This window comes from Condylostylus longicornis, unplaced genomic scaffold (assembly GCF_029603195.1).
Source record: "Condylostylus longicornis isolate FDR11 unplaced genomic scaffold, ASM2960319v2 ptg000130l, whole genome shotgun sequence".
In the NCBI taxonomy this organism is placed as follows: Eukaryota; Metazoa; Arthropoda; class Insecta; order Diptera; family Dolichopodidae; genus Condylostylus; species Condylostylus longicornis.
This window is the reverse complement of record NW_026578098.1, coordinates 1,978,678-1,996,814: the sequence shown is the minus strand read 5'-3', so window position 1 is coordinate 1,996,814 and position 18,137 is coordinate 1,978,678. Positions and strand designations below refer to the sequence as shown.

At 30.7% G+C, this 18,137-nt stretch overlaps 1 protein-coding gene across 3 annotated transcripts in view; it reads right to left on the bottom strand.

Annotated features, from left to right (window-relative positions):
* Positions 1-17,804, bottom strand: part of LOC129614958 (membrane-bound transcription factor site-1 protease) — a 67,166-nt gene extending 49,362 nt beyond the window's left edge. For all 3 annotated transcript variants that reach the window (XM_055529942.1, XM_055529943.1, XM_055529944.1), the window contains exon 1: positions 17,152-17,804. In XM_055529942.1, coding sequence (XP_055385917.1) covers positions 17,152-17,457 — 306 coding nt within the window. In that variant the 5' untranslated portion in view covers positions 17,458-17,804. The remainder of the gene's footprint in view (positions 1-17,151) is intronic.
* Between the last annotated feature and the right edge of the window lie 333 nt (positions 17,805-18,137).

Below are 18,137 nucleotides of genomic sequence, written 5' to 3'. Positions count from 1 at the left end.
TTCTTTCCAATTTTTAGAGCATTAGTAAACTTATAGTTAAATTACCTACAAAAATGTATATTTGGCTCTTAGTAGAGTTTCGCTTTGTGTTACCCAAATTCCCTAAAATACTCGTCAGTTAGTTTCGGCAACAACCAGAACTCAAGTATCAAATTTCATGAAATTCCATCAATTCGTTCCGTAGATATGATAAAAAATATAAAATCGGCCCTCAGATCAGTTTCTGAGGCTTGATCTTTACACAAAATTGTAAAAATAGATGCATTGTTAAATACAAAAAATTTAAATATTAATATCCCAAAAGTTGATCAATACGTGCCCTAGTCGAAATAGACTTAATTTAAAAATTTATTTTAAAATTTCATCAAAATCGGTTCAACGAAACTTTATATACACGCGTGCACACACAGACCGACAGACCGCCAGGTTGCTAAAAATAGTTTATTTACAATTCCCTACTATCGAGAAGTGCGTTCCCACCGAAGTCTCGATATGCAAAATTTGCTGCCATCACGTAACCTACCTACTGTATTCACAATACGGTCGGTAAAAAGAAACAAAAGCTTTTAAAGCGAATACTCTCCCAAAGGAAATTTTTTTACATTTTGCAGGTACACCTTTGATCATATCAAAATTTAGGTGTTTAGCATGAAAACTTTTAAAATTATTTTATGTTAGTGCATTTGCCGATTTAGTTATTAGTACAGCATTTTTGTTCGTCACTCTTAATAATAATGTCGTTGCATCATAATGAAAATGAAAAACAACTTGAACAAGACTATATCTAAAGATTCACATATTTTTTACAAAACTATTGTTAGCAATATTGTAGAGTACTATATTTAATTTTCATAATTTTTATATTTGTCTATAATCTTCAACTATCGTATGTTTATTACTGCACATGCATTGGTCTAGTGGTAATATAATCGCTTAAAATGGTCGGCCGTGGTTCATTAGATATTTTCTATTATATTTTAAATAAAGTTGGGTCAAACCAATGGTTTGTATTGTAGCACTTTTCCCTTCAACAAGTGAAAATTCTGCTTTTAAATACAGTCTATGCATACCTATCACACTATTAAAATTATTTTCATTCATATTTAACTATTTCTAGGATTGCATATATTTAGGATGATGCATTCATGCAGTCTTTGAAATAAAGCAAAAATTTATATAAAGAGGGGTTAACATAATGCTCGATTTTAAGGGTTAATTGTGTGAGTTAAGAAAAATAATTATATTTTTTAATATCACGGAATTTACCGCTAGCTTTTTATGTTTATAGAAATTTGAAAACGTTTGTGATTTTGGAAATATAAGGCGCCAAAAATGCAAATTTTACAAATTTCAAGAGGCGATAACTTGAGAGGGGGTGGAGATGGAAAAAAATTTTCTTCTAACGAAATAAGTCTAGAAGAAAAACGAAATCAAAAATTTGGAAAAAAAGACTTTAGATAACGGTAAATTTGAACGGCCATTTTGTTTTTCTAAAGTTTAACTATAGTATATCGCGCTAGGGGAAGCAAGCCGCTGCCTTTATGCGTTTGCAAAATTTTAAAAATGCTTATGGTTTCATTGCAACAAATAGTTAAAAAAGGCCATTTTTAAGGTTTTCGGGGGTATAACTTCTAGAGGGGGGGAGATAGGTAAAAATTTTGTTCTACGGAAATAAGTTTCTAGTAAAGATCTATGTACATACAAAATTTCAGCTTTCTATCTTCAAGGGTGTAGAAGTTTTGTAAACAGACACACGGACAGACGGACGGACGGACGGACGGACGGACGGACGGACAGAGTGAAACTAATAAGCACTTTTTTTCAAAAATTTTTTGGAAAGTGCTAAAAACTACAGTAATCTTTAACAGAAAGTTTATCATACAAAACTTATTTTAATTATGTTTGTATATAAATGCGTTTTGCTAAACTTTTAATGTAAGTAATTGATTACTTTTTTAAAAAAATTATTAAAGAACAAAGAAAGTTTCGTTTGTATTGATTTACCTAAATATGTAACTTAAAAAAAAATTTTTTTTTATCAATCATCATGTATGTTTTTTTTATCAATTTATCATTTTAATGGTTTTTCATTGATTGCACTTAACTACAATTTATTAGTATATTTCTGAGATACACCCAAATTATGTCAATTATACAGCTCATTGAACTCAATCAAGGATAAACAGATATTTAAAATCTAATATTTAAATCTAATATTAAAACTTTTATACATTGCAGAAGTACTGTTTTACGGAAAAATTCAAGCAAAGCTAATAAACCAAAAGTACATAATAAACAAAGGTGAAATAAACATATTTAAAAAAAACATACATAATAAATAAATTTATCACTTTATCTATTAAGTAAAATAAATTTATCATGGGCGCTTATGATAGCTGATATAAAACTTTAACCGTTCTTTTAGATATTAAAAAAATTAAAACTACTATTATTATATATTAAAATTAACTACTATGAGATGAGTATTGGCCACTAGAGTTTCTTACATTACCTACTTAGATATAATAAAAAGTAAAATTCAAAAATAACAAAAAAATATCTGATACTTATTCACATTTCTGAAAATCTTGCAAATTTTTGTAAATTTTTTATTTTTGTTTGTAAATAATTGTTTATTTTTTTTTGCAAATGAGAAAAAAATCTCAAAATTTTAGTTTTTGCTATATTATCTATTTTATCTATTTCTATCTATTTTTTGAGTTCTTAAAAATTTTTTTAAAAAAAGTCTTTCAATTTTTAATAGTGGAAATCGAATATATTTTTTGGAAGCAGAATGGGGCGCACTTTGCCCACGGCTGATGTAACGCATTACGTATTTCTAGCAACGAAGGAGCCACAGTGGCCTCAGAGATAAGACACGCGCTCTAAATGACTGCAAATCATCAAAATCAACTTAGACTCATGAGATGGCAACCTAAAAGAGTCAGACTAGCCCAAACTCTGAAAAATTATAACGAAAAGGCTCCACACAAACTATCACAATTCCCCGATACCATCCTAAATTTTTCATTTTATAAAAGTTAGACAAAAACATTCAAATGTATGAAAGTAATAGATATAAGTTTAGTATTTCATATATTGTCATATTGTACAGAGTGCCTCGTAACAAAGTGCACTGCTATATGCCATTGTATAGGCCCTCATTAGTAGACAAAATCTTTGTATGGACACGATGTTCACAGCTCAACAGGTTCGGAGTTACAGTCAATATCGACTGATTTTTTCCTTTTTGAAATTTTAAGTATAAGTCCGCGACTGTTGAAGGCAGGCACATTAACAAATATGATTTGGAAACCTCAGAGTAAGGGCTTTCTTAAGAATATCTACATTTAGTGTAATTTGTTCACATTTCGGAAACACATGACTATAAAATTCGAAAAATTTGGAATTTTAACTTTTATTTTCATTTTAAAAAAACGTTAATTTCCTAGGTGAAATAACATTGGAACTTTCTCCAATTTTAGCACAGGTACCCTTGACATTTGAGCTTCAATTTGGTGTATAAGTCAACACGCTACATGGTCTGGTTTAGGAGTTATTGAGAAAAATACAGTAATGCAAATCTTATTTTATACCAAATGTTTTCCTTCAATGACTTAGAAAAATGTACAAAACGCGTTCAAATTGTGTTTCTCTTCTGTTATGCAAATGTTCAACTTAACAACCGAGATTCATTTACATTTACAAAAATTAATGACCTAGAGAATAGCAAATAGGGGTTTCTCATTGATACAGCCCTGTAAGTCAGTTTTGATTTTAATAATCTTTATCTGATTCTGAGTTTCCAGGAATGAAATGGTATATATGTGTTTCCCGTTTTGTTCATCGACAACTTTAATGAAATAACCAATCGTTGTTATATTATATTTCTTAAAAAGGGAATGGAAAGGAAGATGAAATAAAATATAAACAAAAGAAATAAAAAAATAATGAAATTATCAAAAAAATTTAGTTCTTTCTAATAACCTGGTTTTTATGTGACGTATTTTATGTTATGATATTTGTCTAAATATGATTAGAATAAAAAGAAATTTATACATAGAAATATAAAGAATGTTTGTAATTTTGTTCAATAATCAATTTGTTTGTAAATTTTGAACACTAATCTTTTTTCAACTTTGCTGAAAAATTTATAAGAACATGAAAAAAAATATGTTAATTTTTCAACCGCTGGTTCGTAATGTCATTTCAGTGTTATATAACTTAATGGTAATATAAAAAGTAATTTTCCAAAGGAAAATATTAGGATTTCCCTATGTAAGGTTTTTGAAGAATCTTTATTAAAGAATTTCAAACTTTGATTTTTAAACAAAAGATTAGTTTAGAATAAAGTTGGGTGAAACCAATGGTTTATATTGTAGCACTTTTCCTTTCAACAAGTGAAAATACTACTTTTAAAATACAGTTTATGTATACCTATCACAATATTAAAATTATTTTCATTCATACACGAAACTATTTCTAGGATTGCATATATTTAGGATGAACGCTTTATGCAGTCTTTGAAATAAAGCAAAAATTTATATAAAGAGGGGTTATATAATGCTCGATTTTAAGGGTTAATTGCGTGAGTTAAGAAAAATAATTATATTTTTTAATGTCATGGAATTTACCGTTAGTTTTTTACGTTTATAGAAATTTGAAAAAGCTTGCGGTTTCGGAAAGAAATGGCGTTAAAAATTCAAATTTTACAAACTTGAGAGGGGGCTGAACTATTTGTTAGTGCCCAAAAGCTACTAAAATTTCAGGCTCCCACATTCTGGGGTCTAGAAGAAAAACAACATCAAAAATTTGAAAAAAACGGATTTTATATAACGGTAAATTTTAATGGCCATTTTGTTTTTTTAAAGTTCAAGTATAGTATACCGAGATATAAGAAGCGTCCCACTGCTTTTCTGCGTTTGTAAAATTTGAAAAATGCATATGGTTCAACTACAGTAAACAGTTAAAAAATGGCATTTTAGGGTTTTGGGGGGGTATAACTTTTAGAGGGGAGGAGATAGGTAAAAATTATGTTCAACGAAAATAAGTTTCTAGTAAAGATCTATGTACTTATAAAATTTCAGGTTTCTATCTTCAAGGGTATAGCCGTTTTGTAAACAGACACACGGACAGACGGACGGGCGGAGACGGACGGACGGACGGACGGACGGTCGAACAGACGGACAGAGTGAAACTAATAACCACTTTTTTCAAAAAATTTTTGGAAAAGTGCTAAAAATATAATATTATTCTTCCTAAAAATTCAGTAAAAATTTTTTAAACCCACATATGTAAATATTATAAAGTTTTTTTTTGTTGTGAAATATGTATTCACAATAAAATTATGAAATATAATTGTAAAATAACATTTTTTGTTAATTAAATATTTGTATTTGGTGCCTTAGTTACTGCAACTGTAAAAAAGTATACAAACAACCGAAAATACTACATATATTTTTATATTTACGAATATGATCCTATAGAGAGATGGATTAAAAAACAAATTTTCGGACATTTATATAAAAAATTATAATTTTTAACAATATTCTTTTATTGCTTCTTTTTAAAGAGAAAAAGAAGAGTAGAAAAAAATATATATATATATGTACATATATATACAAGTCAAGGTATATCGTTTATATAACTACGCATATTCAACGAAGAAAATATTGTTACAACATTTTTGAAGATTTAAGAAAAATTAAAACAAAACAGGTAAAGCAAAAATGATAACGTCTTGACCTACTACATAGGTTTTAACAATATATCTACGAGTATATGATCATAATTTTTATTCTATATGATTATATTTTTGATAATTTCTCTACTTTGTTATCTCTGTATGATTATATTTTTATACTTTTCTTCTTATAATTAAACTAATAAATAGAATATCAAATATAAAATTTCCCTTCCTTTTACTTATTTACTTATTTTCATTTACTTAAGTATTAAATTTTTATCTAACAAATGTTAAAAAAATTGTAGGTACATACATATTATGTAAATGTGTAATAATTTTTAATCGAGTTTTCAAAATTCTTTTGGAAAAAAAAGTAATACATACTACAGCAAAGAAGAATAAATCCGTATTTTGCATGCATAATTATGTACATAAGTAAATACTAGCATCGTAACAATATATTTATTGATATGTTATGAACTTGATATAAGGGTTGTTATCACTCTGTGAGGGTTGTTATCACTTTTTTATGTACTTTCCAAAAAGTACAATTTTATGAAAATATGCGAACAAGAATATTGAAGCGGATAAAAATTCTTGTTTAGAATATTTAGAATTATAATTTTTGTATTTTTATTCTATTTATAGGTTAATTCTCATATACATACATATGTAAATACATAACATAAACGTGTATATTATTGTATGATACATCATTTATATTCAAAACCAGATTGTACAAAAGGTTACCCGCACGAAGGGAAAAAAATTACCTTTACATTTTGAAAAATTTGCTAGCTAAGGAGACTGTTACCAAATAATGTGATGCTGTTATATAGACCAAAGCACTTACTGACTGTTATATAGACTTAAATTTTTTGGGAAATTAAAACTTTGGGTCCCATAAAATCTGACATTGCAATTTTTTAGCTCCAAAATAGCTCTATTTTAAGATTTTCTGAAAAAGTTTTTGTATAACAAGAGCACGTTTTTCTTTTATACTTTATATTACTAGAAACACAAACCAAGAAATAAATAACACTTTATATTATTAAAAACACAAACCGAGAACAAGAAATAAATAATATTCGAAAATATAACGTTATGACCTCACATATTTTTAGTTAGAAAAATCGAAATAAGCTTAAATAAATGTCATCTTTTATCAAAGACATCAGATTTTTTGTGGTAACTGAATATTAATGCTTTATTTGTTATTGTTTTGAATATTATGTTTCGTCAGCATATAAAATTTCATTTTTATTGTTCCAAGCGAAAAACTGTAAAATGCTAAATTCTAATACATCCATATGTACATACATGTAATTAAATAAAAATATTATTTTATTTATGCCCAAACCTTTTCTTTATTTGAAAAATTTATTCTTGTATGTTTAATCCAATGATTTTACAATTTTGTGTTTAAAAGTTATTTCTATGCGCCAAACTACAGTTTTGAATATTATTCAATTCATATTGGAAATTAAAAAAAAACTCGTTACGAAACTTACGAAAAAAAAAAAAACGATTATGTAATATAAATTCTTGCGAATTTTTCCAACCTATTATAACAATATTTTTTTGGAAATTTTCTTTAAACTTTTATAATAATATTTATATATTACATAAATAAAAATTTAAATAAAGTAAAATAATCCAAAAAAAGAAAAATATGACAATATCCAGGCAAGAATCGATCCAATAACTTTCTAGTTATCAGACTACCACGCCACCCACCAGGTTACGCAGTACCTTCAATTTCCCATTATAATTCTATATTTTATTAATATTTCGTATAACTCTTCAAAAACCATTCTATTTTACATTATATATATATAGCTACTTCTCAGGTGTCAAAAAGTATGGGTACTTCTAGAAGGGCTAGAGACATGCGACGAAAGGCATTAGATAGGGTTATGCCACTAGTCCTTCCACCAATGCTCTGCAAGAATACACCAACATATATGTACGTTGTTTTTGCGTTTTTGCAAAAACAACTGAATTTTTCTATCCTTTAGCATTTACGGAGTTGTTGCCTATAAATTTATTTAAATGTTCGAATTGTTTTTGGTTCGTTTTTTTCACGCTTAAATTACTATTAAACAAAACAATCTATTTGTATATTGGCGCAACCATCGAATATTTTCGCTTATATTCTTTATCTTCGGAAGAATAGCATAGAAAAAGAAAACGAAAAAAAAACAAAAATTCTGAATTCTGCCAACATTTATAACATTTAAAATACATAATAAATTGTATACAGATTTGTTGCAGAACTTTTTTATTTTTGCGTAATGTTTATTTGCTAATAAGTTTAATAAGCCTGTTACATATGTGTGATGACTGTTAAGAGATAACATTCTTTTCTAGATAATTTATTTGTAATACATATTATTGTTTTGTTATTCATTTTCCGCAAAATGAATAAAATCAGCAAAGAAATGTAATTCGTGCATGATTGCATGAGTCATATTAATGCATATAAAATAAAGTAACATTCAAAAAAGTTTCTTTATGTTTGGTTTTTAAGTTAAGTTCTTTATGTTTGGTTTATTTTTGGTTTATTTGCTTGTGGTAAGAGTCAACTAAAATCCAGTACCAATCCAGAAGCGTCTGATCCAGAATGGACGGCTATCTAGTCTGCGACTGACCCCGGAGGGCCAGCAGAAGTTGGGCGTGCTGCTGGGAGAAGTAAACTCCGAAATAAAACAAAAACAAATGCAATGAACAAAACAAAAGGATTTTATACCTCAGGTGGCAATGCAGTAAATCTGGAAAATCCACACTCTTCGGAGGCTGGTCTCACGGACTCTAGGGGAGATCGCTACAGGCTTGCATCCTTCGTGCCAACCTGAAGATATTAAAAATGAGCTGAAAGAGAGGGGCTTTAAAGTTGTTGAAGTCGTTTATAAAATTAGAAAGCAGAATAAAGAAAACAAGATCACCATGATCCGATTTCCCTTCTTCATGTTAATCTTTGAAAATTCGGAGGACATAAATAAAATTTACAAATAGATCTACTTCAGCACATGAAAATTAAAATTGAGTCACTAAAGAGAAATAATTTAGTTCCTCAGTGCAGAAGGTGTCAGACATATGGGCACACAGATATTTTGCCAGCATTTAGCTCAATGTGTCAAGTGTGCTGGTCCTCATTTAACGATAAATTGTAGTAAGCAAAAAATCGATGCTCCAAAGTGAAAATTGCTCTGAGGCACATTCTGCGAATAACAGGGGTTGTATAGTAGCAAAGGAATTACAAAAAAGCTAATGTGGTCAGCACATAACAGGCCGCAATGTGTATTGTCTAGTTAAGTGAAAGTGTTACAGAATATTATAAAAATGTCTGTTAAACACTTCTTTTCAATTTTTAGGACATTAGTAAGCTTATAATTAACATACCTAGAAAAATGTAAATTTGGCTCATAGGGTTTCGCTTTGTGCTACCCGAATTCCCTGAAATGCTCGCCAGTTAGTTTCGGTAACAACCAGAACTCAAAAATCAAATTTCAAGAAATTCCATCAATTCGTTTCGTAGATATAGTGAAAAATGTAAAATCGGCCGGCAGATCAGTTTTCGAACCCTTTCCAAAAAATTTATATGTTCATTGTTTTAATACGAAGAATTTAAATATTAAATTTCAATGATATCGGTTGATTATTTTTCTTTTTATACGCAAAAATGTATAATAATCCGTAATAAACGCCCAGTTGCTGACACTTGATTTCTTCCAAAAGTTAGCAGATTTCGCGGACGGTCAAGCGAAGCTTATATATGAAATTGCAAGTAAATCGGTTGAATATTTTCTTCAAAATGGTCAAAAATGTAAAACACGCCCGCTAAAAAATGCAGTTCTCGAGGCCTGATATATCCCAAAAGTTGATCAATCCGTGCCATATTCGAAATAATCTTACATATAAAATTTCATCAAAATCGGTTCAGCCGAACTAGAGATACACGCGTGCACACACAGACCGACAGACCGACAGGTTGCTAAAAATAGTTTATTTACACTTCTCTACTATGGAGAAGTGCATTACCACCGAAAACTCGTTATGCAAAATTTGTTGCCATCAAATACAACAAATCGGTCGGTAAAAACGAAAAATAACCTTTCAAAACATAAACAAATGAAAATAATACCAAAAAGTACTCCCAACACTCCAAAAACCACAAAAATAACTACATTGATTAAAGAGTGCGGGGAATACTATATGCCCAAGTGGCGAGGGGTGAAACGTATAACCATACCAAAGAACGAAGAGATCTACCACCTCAAAAACCTGCTGAAAGCAATTCAAATATAATGCAAAATTTGATAAAAACTATGAAGGAAATCTCATTGAGATTGAACAGATTAGAAAACAAGCATGATAATGTTTATGTATGTACGCCAAAAAGAATAAAAAATAATGGACGCAGATAAAATAAGAATTGCGACGTGGAACACAAATGGCGTTCTTAAAAAAAGCGCATGTTAGAAATATTTCTAAGGACCCAAAATATTGATATATGTTTAGTAACAGAATATAAAGCGGCGCATCCTAATAACGAGTCAAAAGATGGTTGCGCTATTTTGATAAGGAAAGATATAAAACATAATGAAATAAGTAAAGACGAAAGAGACAACAGTCAATTTGTTGCTGTACGAATAGTCTTATAAACAAAATTTCGATGTTGGTATACTTTACTGTCCTCCGGGACGTGCTATAAAGGGTGGTTCAATCAAAGATCCCCTGAATCTCCTTAAGAAAGGTTTATTCTGGGAGGTGACTATAACAACATCAAACATCAAACATATTGATTGAGGTTCTAGATTGACCTCAACAAGAGGCAGAGAGCTAAGAAAAGCTATTAAAGAGATTGGTTGTCACTACCAATTCACTGGTAGACCGACATGTTCGCCAAGTAATAAAAATAAGATACTAGATCTGCTAGGCTTCTTTATTGTCAGGAAAATCTCGTCAAATTCCATTGGTTTAGAAGATAACTATGATTTCGATTCGGATCATACTGCAGTTATATTAAACTTAACTGAGACAGTTACCAGGAAACAAAATAAGCTCACGTTGATTAATAAATCCTTTGACTGAACTAGTTTTAAAGAAGAGATAGAGAATAAAATAAACTTAAGAATTAAAGTTCGAACCCAAGATGATTTGGTTTCTGAGGTGGAGAATTTTAATAAAATCATACAAAGCTCTGCCTGGAATAATACAAAACAATATGAGTATAAATCCGTGGGTATGACTTACCCAAGAGAAATAAAGCCTCAAAAATGTCAAAAAGCCAATTTTTATTCCCTATTAGGGGAACATATGGCAAATGGGCAATAGAAAATAAGGATAAGCCTTAAAAAATCATCTTAAACACATTTTTAAACCAAATAATATACACTCAAACATAAATATTACAATGGGAAATATGAGAGCAATAAAGAGAAATAGTGGAAGAAATAAAAAGTTTAAAGTCAAGAAAAGCACCCGGCTATGATTTAATCAACTCTGAAAAACTGAATCAATTACGAAAAAAGGGTATAACAATGTTGACTTTTTTAGCAAATTCTGCATTAAGGTTAAAATATGTGCAAAAGTTATAAAGATACCAAAACTTGGTAAACCTCTAGACCGATTTCCCTGCTACCAATTTTGTTAAAACTTTTTTAAAAGCTATTACTAAAAAAAATGCGTCCTATAATTGAGGAGAGGTCATTAATTCCGGATCACCAATTTGGGTTTAGAGCTGAATTTTTAACTACCGATCAAATCCATAGAATTACAAATATTATTGAGCAAGCCTTAGAGGAAAAGCAAACTTGTGCAACAATTTTTGTAGACGTGGCACAGGTTTTTGACAAGGTTTGGCACGAAGGATTAATATACAAGTTATAAAAAATATTACCAAGGCAATATGTAGATATTCTCTCTTCTCATTTAACCGACAGATTATTTAGAGTCAAACAGGAAGGGGAGTAAACCTAAAATGCCAAAAATGGTGAAAATAAGAAAACCTATAATCGTTGCTGAACAAACATATACGCAATTATAAGTAACGCAGAGATAAATTTGATTTCTCCGGAAAAATTTTATATATGTAGCTTTTTTACTTATACATATTCTTAGTTTCTCTAAAATTATAGGATTTCCCTGTGATATAGGGACTTAAAGTAAATCACCACAGGTGAGCACGCACTTCAAAATTTGTCTTCAAAAATATTTGAAATTAATTCGCTTCGCACTAGGGGCTTCTAGTATTTTTTAAAATAATTTGTAGAATTTTATGAACTTACTTTACAGATAGTTTAGATTTTTTCACTATATCACTATAAATGCTATATTCGAAAAACAAAATACTTATTATTTTGATTTTTCATTTGCCAAGCTTGTCACAAAGAATTTTCAATCGACAGATTTAACAGCTCAATCGCCAAAATTTTAAACGATTTCGCTAATCATGATTCCAAAAATTTCCATCGCTTCGCCGATCATTAAAAGGCTAAAGATTAAATGTTTACAAATAAGTGATTTTATGTTTATTATTGCCAGGAGTTGAGTGATGGGTTCATTTTTTTTAAGTAGCGCATTTTGATTATTAAATTTAAAATATTTCTAGTGGGAATTGCTGATTTATTGTTTGAAAAGTGCTGAACATAATAGAAGAGCTGTTCATTTTGATTGGAAAAGGGGAGCTAGCACTGAGGGTTTGGGAAGAAATAATCTTCAAAACTTCTAAAAATTTGAACACCATATTTGGTCGATTTGTAATTGCCACATCTGAAGAAGAATTTCTGCAACTGTTAAATTGCTGCTTTAGTAGTGAATGTGATAAACTGAGAAATTTCTTTTCGTAGTGTTAGTGAGTTTCGTCAAGTTTAATAGACAGTGCACTCACACTGTGCAATTCCCGTTTTTGATATTGGTGAACTGAGAGGCTTTTTCTTGGTGTAGGTGAATTTCGTCAAGTTTCATTAAGGCTGGTAGCAGTTTTCGAATTGTCAAATTAGTATTACCGTGTGCTAAGAATAAGAGCTTTATAATGAGTACAAAACTTTATGAAGATATTAAAATATTACTCAAAAAAGAATTTAGTGCTTTTAGTCAAGAATTAAATGTCAATTTAGAAGAAAGATTGCAGAAAAATAAAGAAGAAATTGTCCAAGAGGTAAATAAAGGTATCGAGCAAGCCAATACCGGAATAAAACAGTTGGAGTTAGAAGTTGCAACACTGAAAAACAACATAGCCGAATTAGTAAAAGATAAAGTGACAAGGAAGATATTGCCATCAAATTTATAAAAGAGTCGCTCAAGGTACCGGTAACGTTAACTGATATTAACTACGCCAGAAGAATAGGTCACAAACCTGAAGGCGTTGGGTATAACAGGCCAATCCTTGTAGCCTTAGTTTCCCAACTAAAAAAACAAGAAATCTTTAATAACATCAAGCAATTAGAAGGTAGCAAATACTATATTAAAGGTGATTATACATTCAAACAAAGATCCAAAAGGGCTCACTTAATCAAAATAAAAGCCGAATTAGAAAAAAAAGGCAAAAAAGTTGAACTAAAACAAGGCAAATTGGTTGTAGATGCTGTTGCTGAAACAACTTCTAATCCAGAGAACCAGAAAAGAAACAGATCTACGGACGAATCACCTGAGGCCGAGGTTAAAAAACAGAAGAGCAGAGGCCAAAGCAACTCAGCGACCCAAAACTCGACTATTGGAGATTCTGAACATAGTGAAATATACGACATAGCTTAGTACAACGTTCTGAATATTTGCCGATTATTGATAACAACACGGATTGTAATTGGACTGGACTCGATTAACTAATTAGGAAAATTACTTAAAGGAGAAAGAGGAAGGCAACGGGAAACCACCTCTTTATATATATCTATCCCTAGTAAAATAGCATCAGAATTAAACAACACGCACATCAACATGCAAAGCACACGCAATATAGATATGCAGGATATAACAAACACGGTAGAAATAATAAACACAAATACAGCACAAATAAATACAAACTTCAACAACGGACTGAAGATAGCAACATGGAATGTTCGTAGTTTGAGACAAGATGGAAAACTACAGAACTTGGAAATCGAGAAGGAAAGGCTGGATTTAGATATAGTCGGGGTAAGCGAAGTACACTGGAAAAACAGCGGCGAGATCAATACGGAAAACAACTACTTCCTATACTCAGGTACTCAAGAAGACGAACATTGCAGGAAAGGGGTTGGATTTTTGCTAAGCAAGAAACTAAAAAAGTCACTCAGCAATATCGTCCACAAATCCGAGAGAATAATGATGATACAATTAAAAACCAAGGAAAATTTCATTAACCTCGTCCAGGTATATGCTCCAACGGCAGATAGTACAGATGAGGAATGTGAAGAATTCTATATCGAAATTGAAGTTCTACTAAAAAACGTCAAAAGAGAGCATGTTACGTTAATCATGGGCGATTTCAACGCCAAAGTAGGAAAAGAGCAAGTTGAAAATGTAACTGGCGAATATGGACTTGGAGTAAGAAATAATAGGGGCATGAGATTAGTCGAATTTTGCATAGACAATAATTTGTGTATCACCAATACTCTTTTTCAAATGCCAAAACGGAGACTTTACACTTGGACATCCCCCAGAAGCAACAACGAAAGAACTATAAGAAACCAGATCGATTATATACTTATCAACACACGTTTTAAAAATTGTATTAAAGTGGCCAAAACATACCCAGGAGCTGACATAGCATCGGATCACACTCTTTTAATGGTGAAAATAAAAATAACTCTTAAAAAGTTGTGCCGGAGAAAAGTCAAGCAGAAAATGAACTTCACCAAATTGGCGGATCCAGAAATAAAAAACAGAGTTTGTCAAAAAATAAAGGACTCACAGATACAAATTCGTAGTTCTTTCATATACGAAGAGAATGCAAACCGAAAATGGGAGATTTTCAAAAAACCTTTGGTTGAAGTATCAACGATGTTAAAAGAATGCAACAACAGTGTGAAAAAGGAGGAATGGATGACAAACGTGATCCTCAGACTATTTGATGAAAGACGAAAGTGTAAGAACATCAACCCGGAGAAGTACAAGGAACTTAACATAGCAGTAAGAACAGAAATAAGGCAAGCGAAAAACAAGCTGTGGGAAGCACAATGTAAAGAAATAGAAGAGCTAAGCGAGAAACATGACCATTTCCACATGCACAAAAAAATCAAAATGGTAACTAATTCAGCAAGGAAAAAGCATCATGGTACCTTGGTAGACAATCATGGAAATATACTCACCAACCCAGCTGAGAAATTGAATTTATGGAAACAGTATGTTACCGAACTGTTCAACGACAACAGAACAGATATAGAAATAGATTCCGTTTCAGAAGGCCCGTCTATATTAGAATCTGAAGTCCGTGCAGTTATTCAAAAATCTAGAAATCGCCTTGCTACGGGTCCTGATGAGATTCCAAACGAGTTACTGAAGTTGCTGGACGAGGAAGGTACGAAAATGTTGACAGAGTTGTTCAACAAAATTTATAACTCTGGAATAATCCCGTCGAAATGGTTAAGATCTACCTTCATCACTCTACCCAAGAAGACAAAAGCAAAAACGTGCAGTGATTATCGCATGATTAGCCTGATGAGCCATACCCTGAAATTGTTTTTGAAAATCATACATGAGCGGAACTACAGGAAACTGGAATGCGACATTAGCGAGACGCAATTTGGTTTCAGAAATAGTTCGGGCACCAGAGACGCTTTGTTCATGCTAAACACGTTACTGCAAAGATGTAATGACGTAAATCTACCTGTACATAGCTGCTTTATTGACTTCGAAAAGGCTTTTAACAAGGTGAACCACACCAAGCTGATAGAAATATTAAACCAAAAACAAATCGACTCGAAAGATATAAGAATAATCAAAAACCTATACTGGGACCAAATAGCAGACATTAGAATCGAGGATGGGATCGAACAAAATATCAGCATTAAAAAAGGCGTAAGACAGGGCTGTATTTTCTCACCTCTATTGTTCAATGTATATGCAGAGTCAGTCTTTAATGAAACTCTAAATGATTTGAACTTGGGCATAAAGGTAAACGGTGAGACTATCAACAACTTAAGGTTTGCGGATGATGCAGTACTATTTGCCGAGTCGGCACCTGATTTACAGATATTGCTTACAAAATTGGACGAAAAATGCATCAAATATGGCCTCAGTATAAATGTAAAGAAAACCAAGTACATGGTAATAGGTAACTCTTCAAACTTAAATAACACCATAAAACTGCGCAGTAAAAATATTGACCGAGTAAATCAAATAAAATATCTCGGTACGATAATTAATTGCAATATTCAAAATAGTAATGAAATCAATGCAAGAATCGAGCAGGCGAGATGCACTTTCAGAAAAATGCAAAATATCTTTTGCAAGAACAATATAAACTTGGCGCTGAAAATGAGAATTTTAAAATGTTATGTTTGGTCAACTTTATTGTACGGTGTAGAAACCTGGACGCTAACCAGAAAAGAAGAAAAAAGAATAGAAGCCTTCGAAATGTGGTGTTTCAGGCGTATATTAAAAGTAAAATGGTCGGACAGAGTTACCAATGTGTCTATCCTGCAAAGAATGAACACGTTGCCTCAATTACTATACATAGTGAAAAGTCGGAAATTAAGCTATTTGGGTCATATAATGAGAAATGCTACCAAGTACATATTGCTCCAATTAGTTCTACAGGGTAAAATTAATGGTAAGAGAAGTAGAGGCCGCAGAAGAACTTCATGGTTGTGCAATTTGGTTTCATGTTTCAATACTACACCAAACAGGCTACTGAGGGATGTACAATCAAGATCGAAAGTCAAGATGATGCTAACTAACCTTCGAAACGGAGAAGCACTATAAGAAGAAGATTGCCAGCACACTTTTTAAAATGATGGCGCTTCAAAAATGTAGATAAACCAAAAAATATGTATATTTGATCAACATCTTAGTTCATATTATTCGAGCCAAATGTTATAATCATAGTTAATTAATTTCCGATAGTCGAAAAACCTGGAAAATTTAACATTAACCAAAAAAATCTGTTTAACTTACCAAGATGTTAATATTTTAATTAGATATTAACAATTCAAAACTGCTTTGTCTACCCAGTCTATGCGATTTGAAAACCTTCACAAACGCATTATTGTTAAAACGAGTTCAATAAAATCAAAAACAAAGAAATTCATGTAATATTTAAAATTGATTAAGATTAGAGTTGTATGCATACTAAAATTCTAATCAAGTGTTGACAGTATTTAAAATATGAAAAATAATATAATTAAAATAAATTTTAGGACAGAGGAACTGAAAAACTAAGCAAAAATCCTTTTCATATAACAAAAGCAAATCAAAATATACTTTTTCCAAAAAGATTAATGTTATATTTACTTATTATTTAAAGGAAAAGAAGATTCACTTACTTTAGAATGGTTCAATGCTGCTTTTAAGTAGTTTTCTCTTGCCACGGTTTTGTAATAATTATTAAATGCAACAATATATTCATTTTGAACAACTTTGGTCATAAATTTTATTGTAACACGATGATCTGAAAAGACTGAATCATTGCATTTCTTATGCAGTCCAAAGTTTTGTGATATGTAATCTTCATTTTGATAGCTATTTGGGTTTGCCGCTGTTTCTGTATTTATATTGGCTAAAGACGAAATAGCTGGCGTCGTTAACAATAATGTGATTAAAGCTAAACGACATTTCACCAAAAAAAACATCACGACATGTACGTATTCAATTTAATAATAAATTAAAGTAGTGATTATATTTTCCTTAGTCATAACAACTATTCCCAAAATTTTTTAATTTTCTTTAAAAATTTTGTTTGGAAAATGTTAACACTGCAAATTTTAGTAGGATTTTGTTACATTTATAATTGTTTATTTACTCCGGATTGAAGGTACTCGTGTTTTTCTAATTACTCGTGTTTTTCTAATTTAATGCAATTCAAATACAGATGAACACATTAACTTCTACGCTTTTGATATTTTTGCGCTACCACTTTTATTTTATTTACTAAGTTTTTTTTTGTTCGATTACGCTCCGTATATCAATAAAAATTTGCTTAAATCTAACTGTCAAATCTAACAACTGTCAAATCTCACAATCTAACTGTAAAATCAAATGTCAACATATTAAGTTTTATATAATACATATTTTACACTAGATATTTTTGTATTCTTTGCTTGACATATCCAAAATATCAAAGCATAGAGCAGGTATGTCAAACTCATTTATATTCACGGGCTATTTTAGTGTTGTCGCACATTGCTTGGGGCCGCACAATAAAAAAACTTGAACTACTAAATTATACTCAAAATTTGTATTATCAACACAAAGAAATATAAAACGTACAAATAATACAGTAATGCAAAAAAAAAATAAAATCATTTTTTTA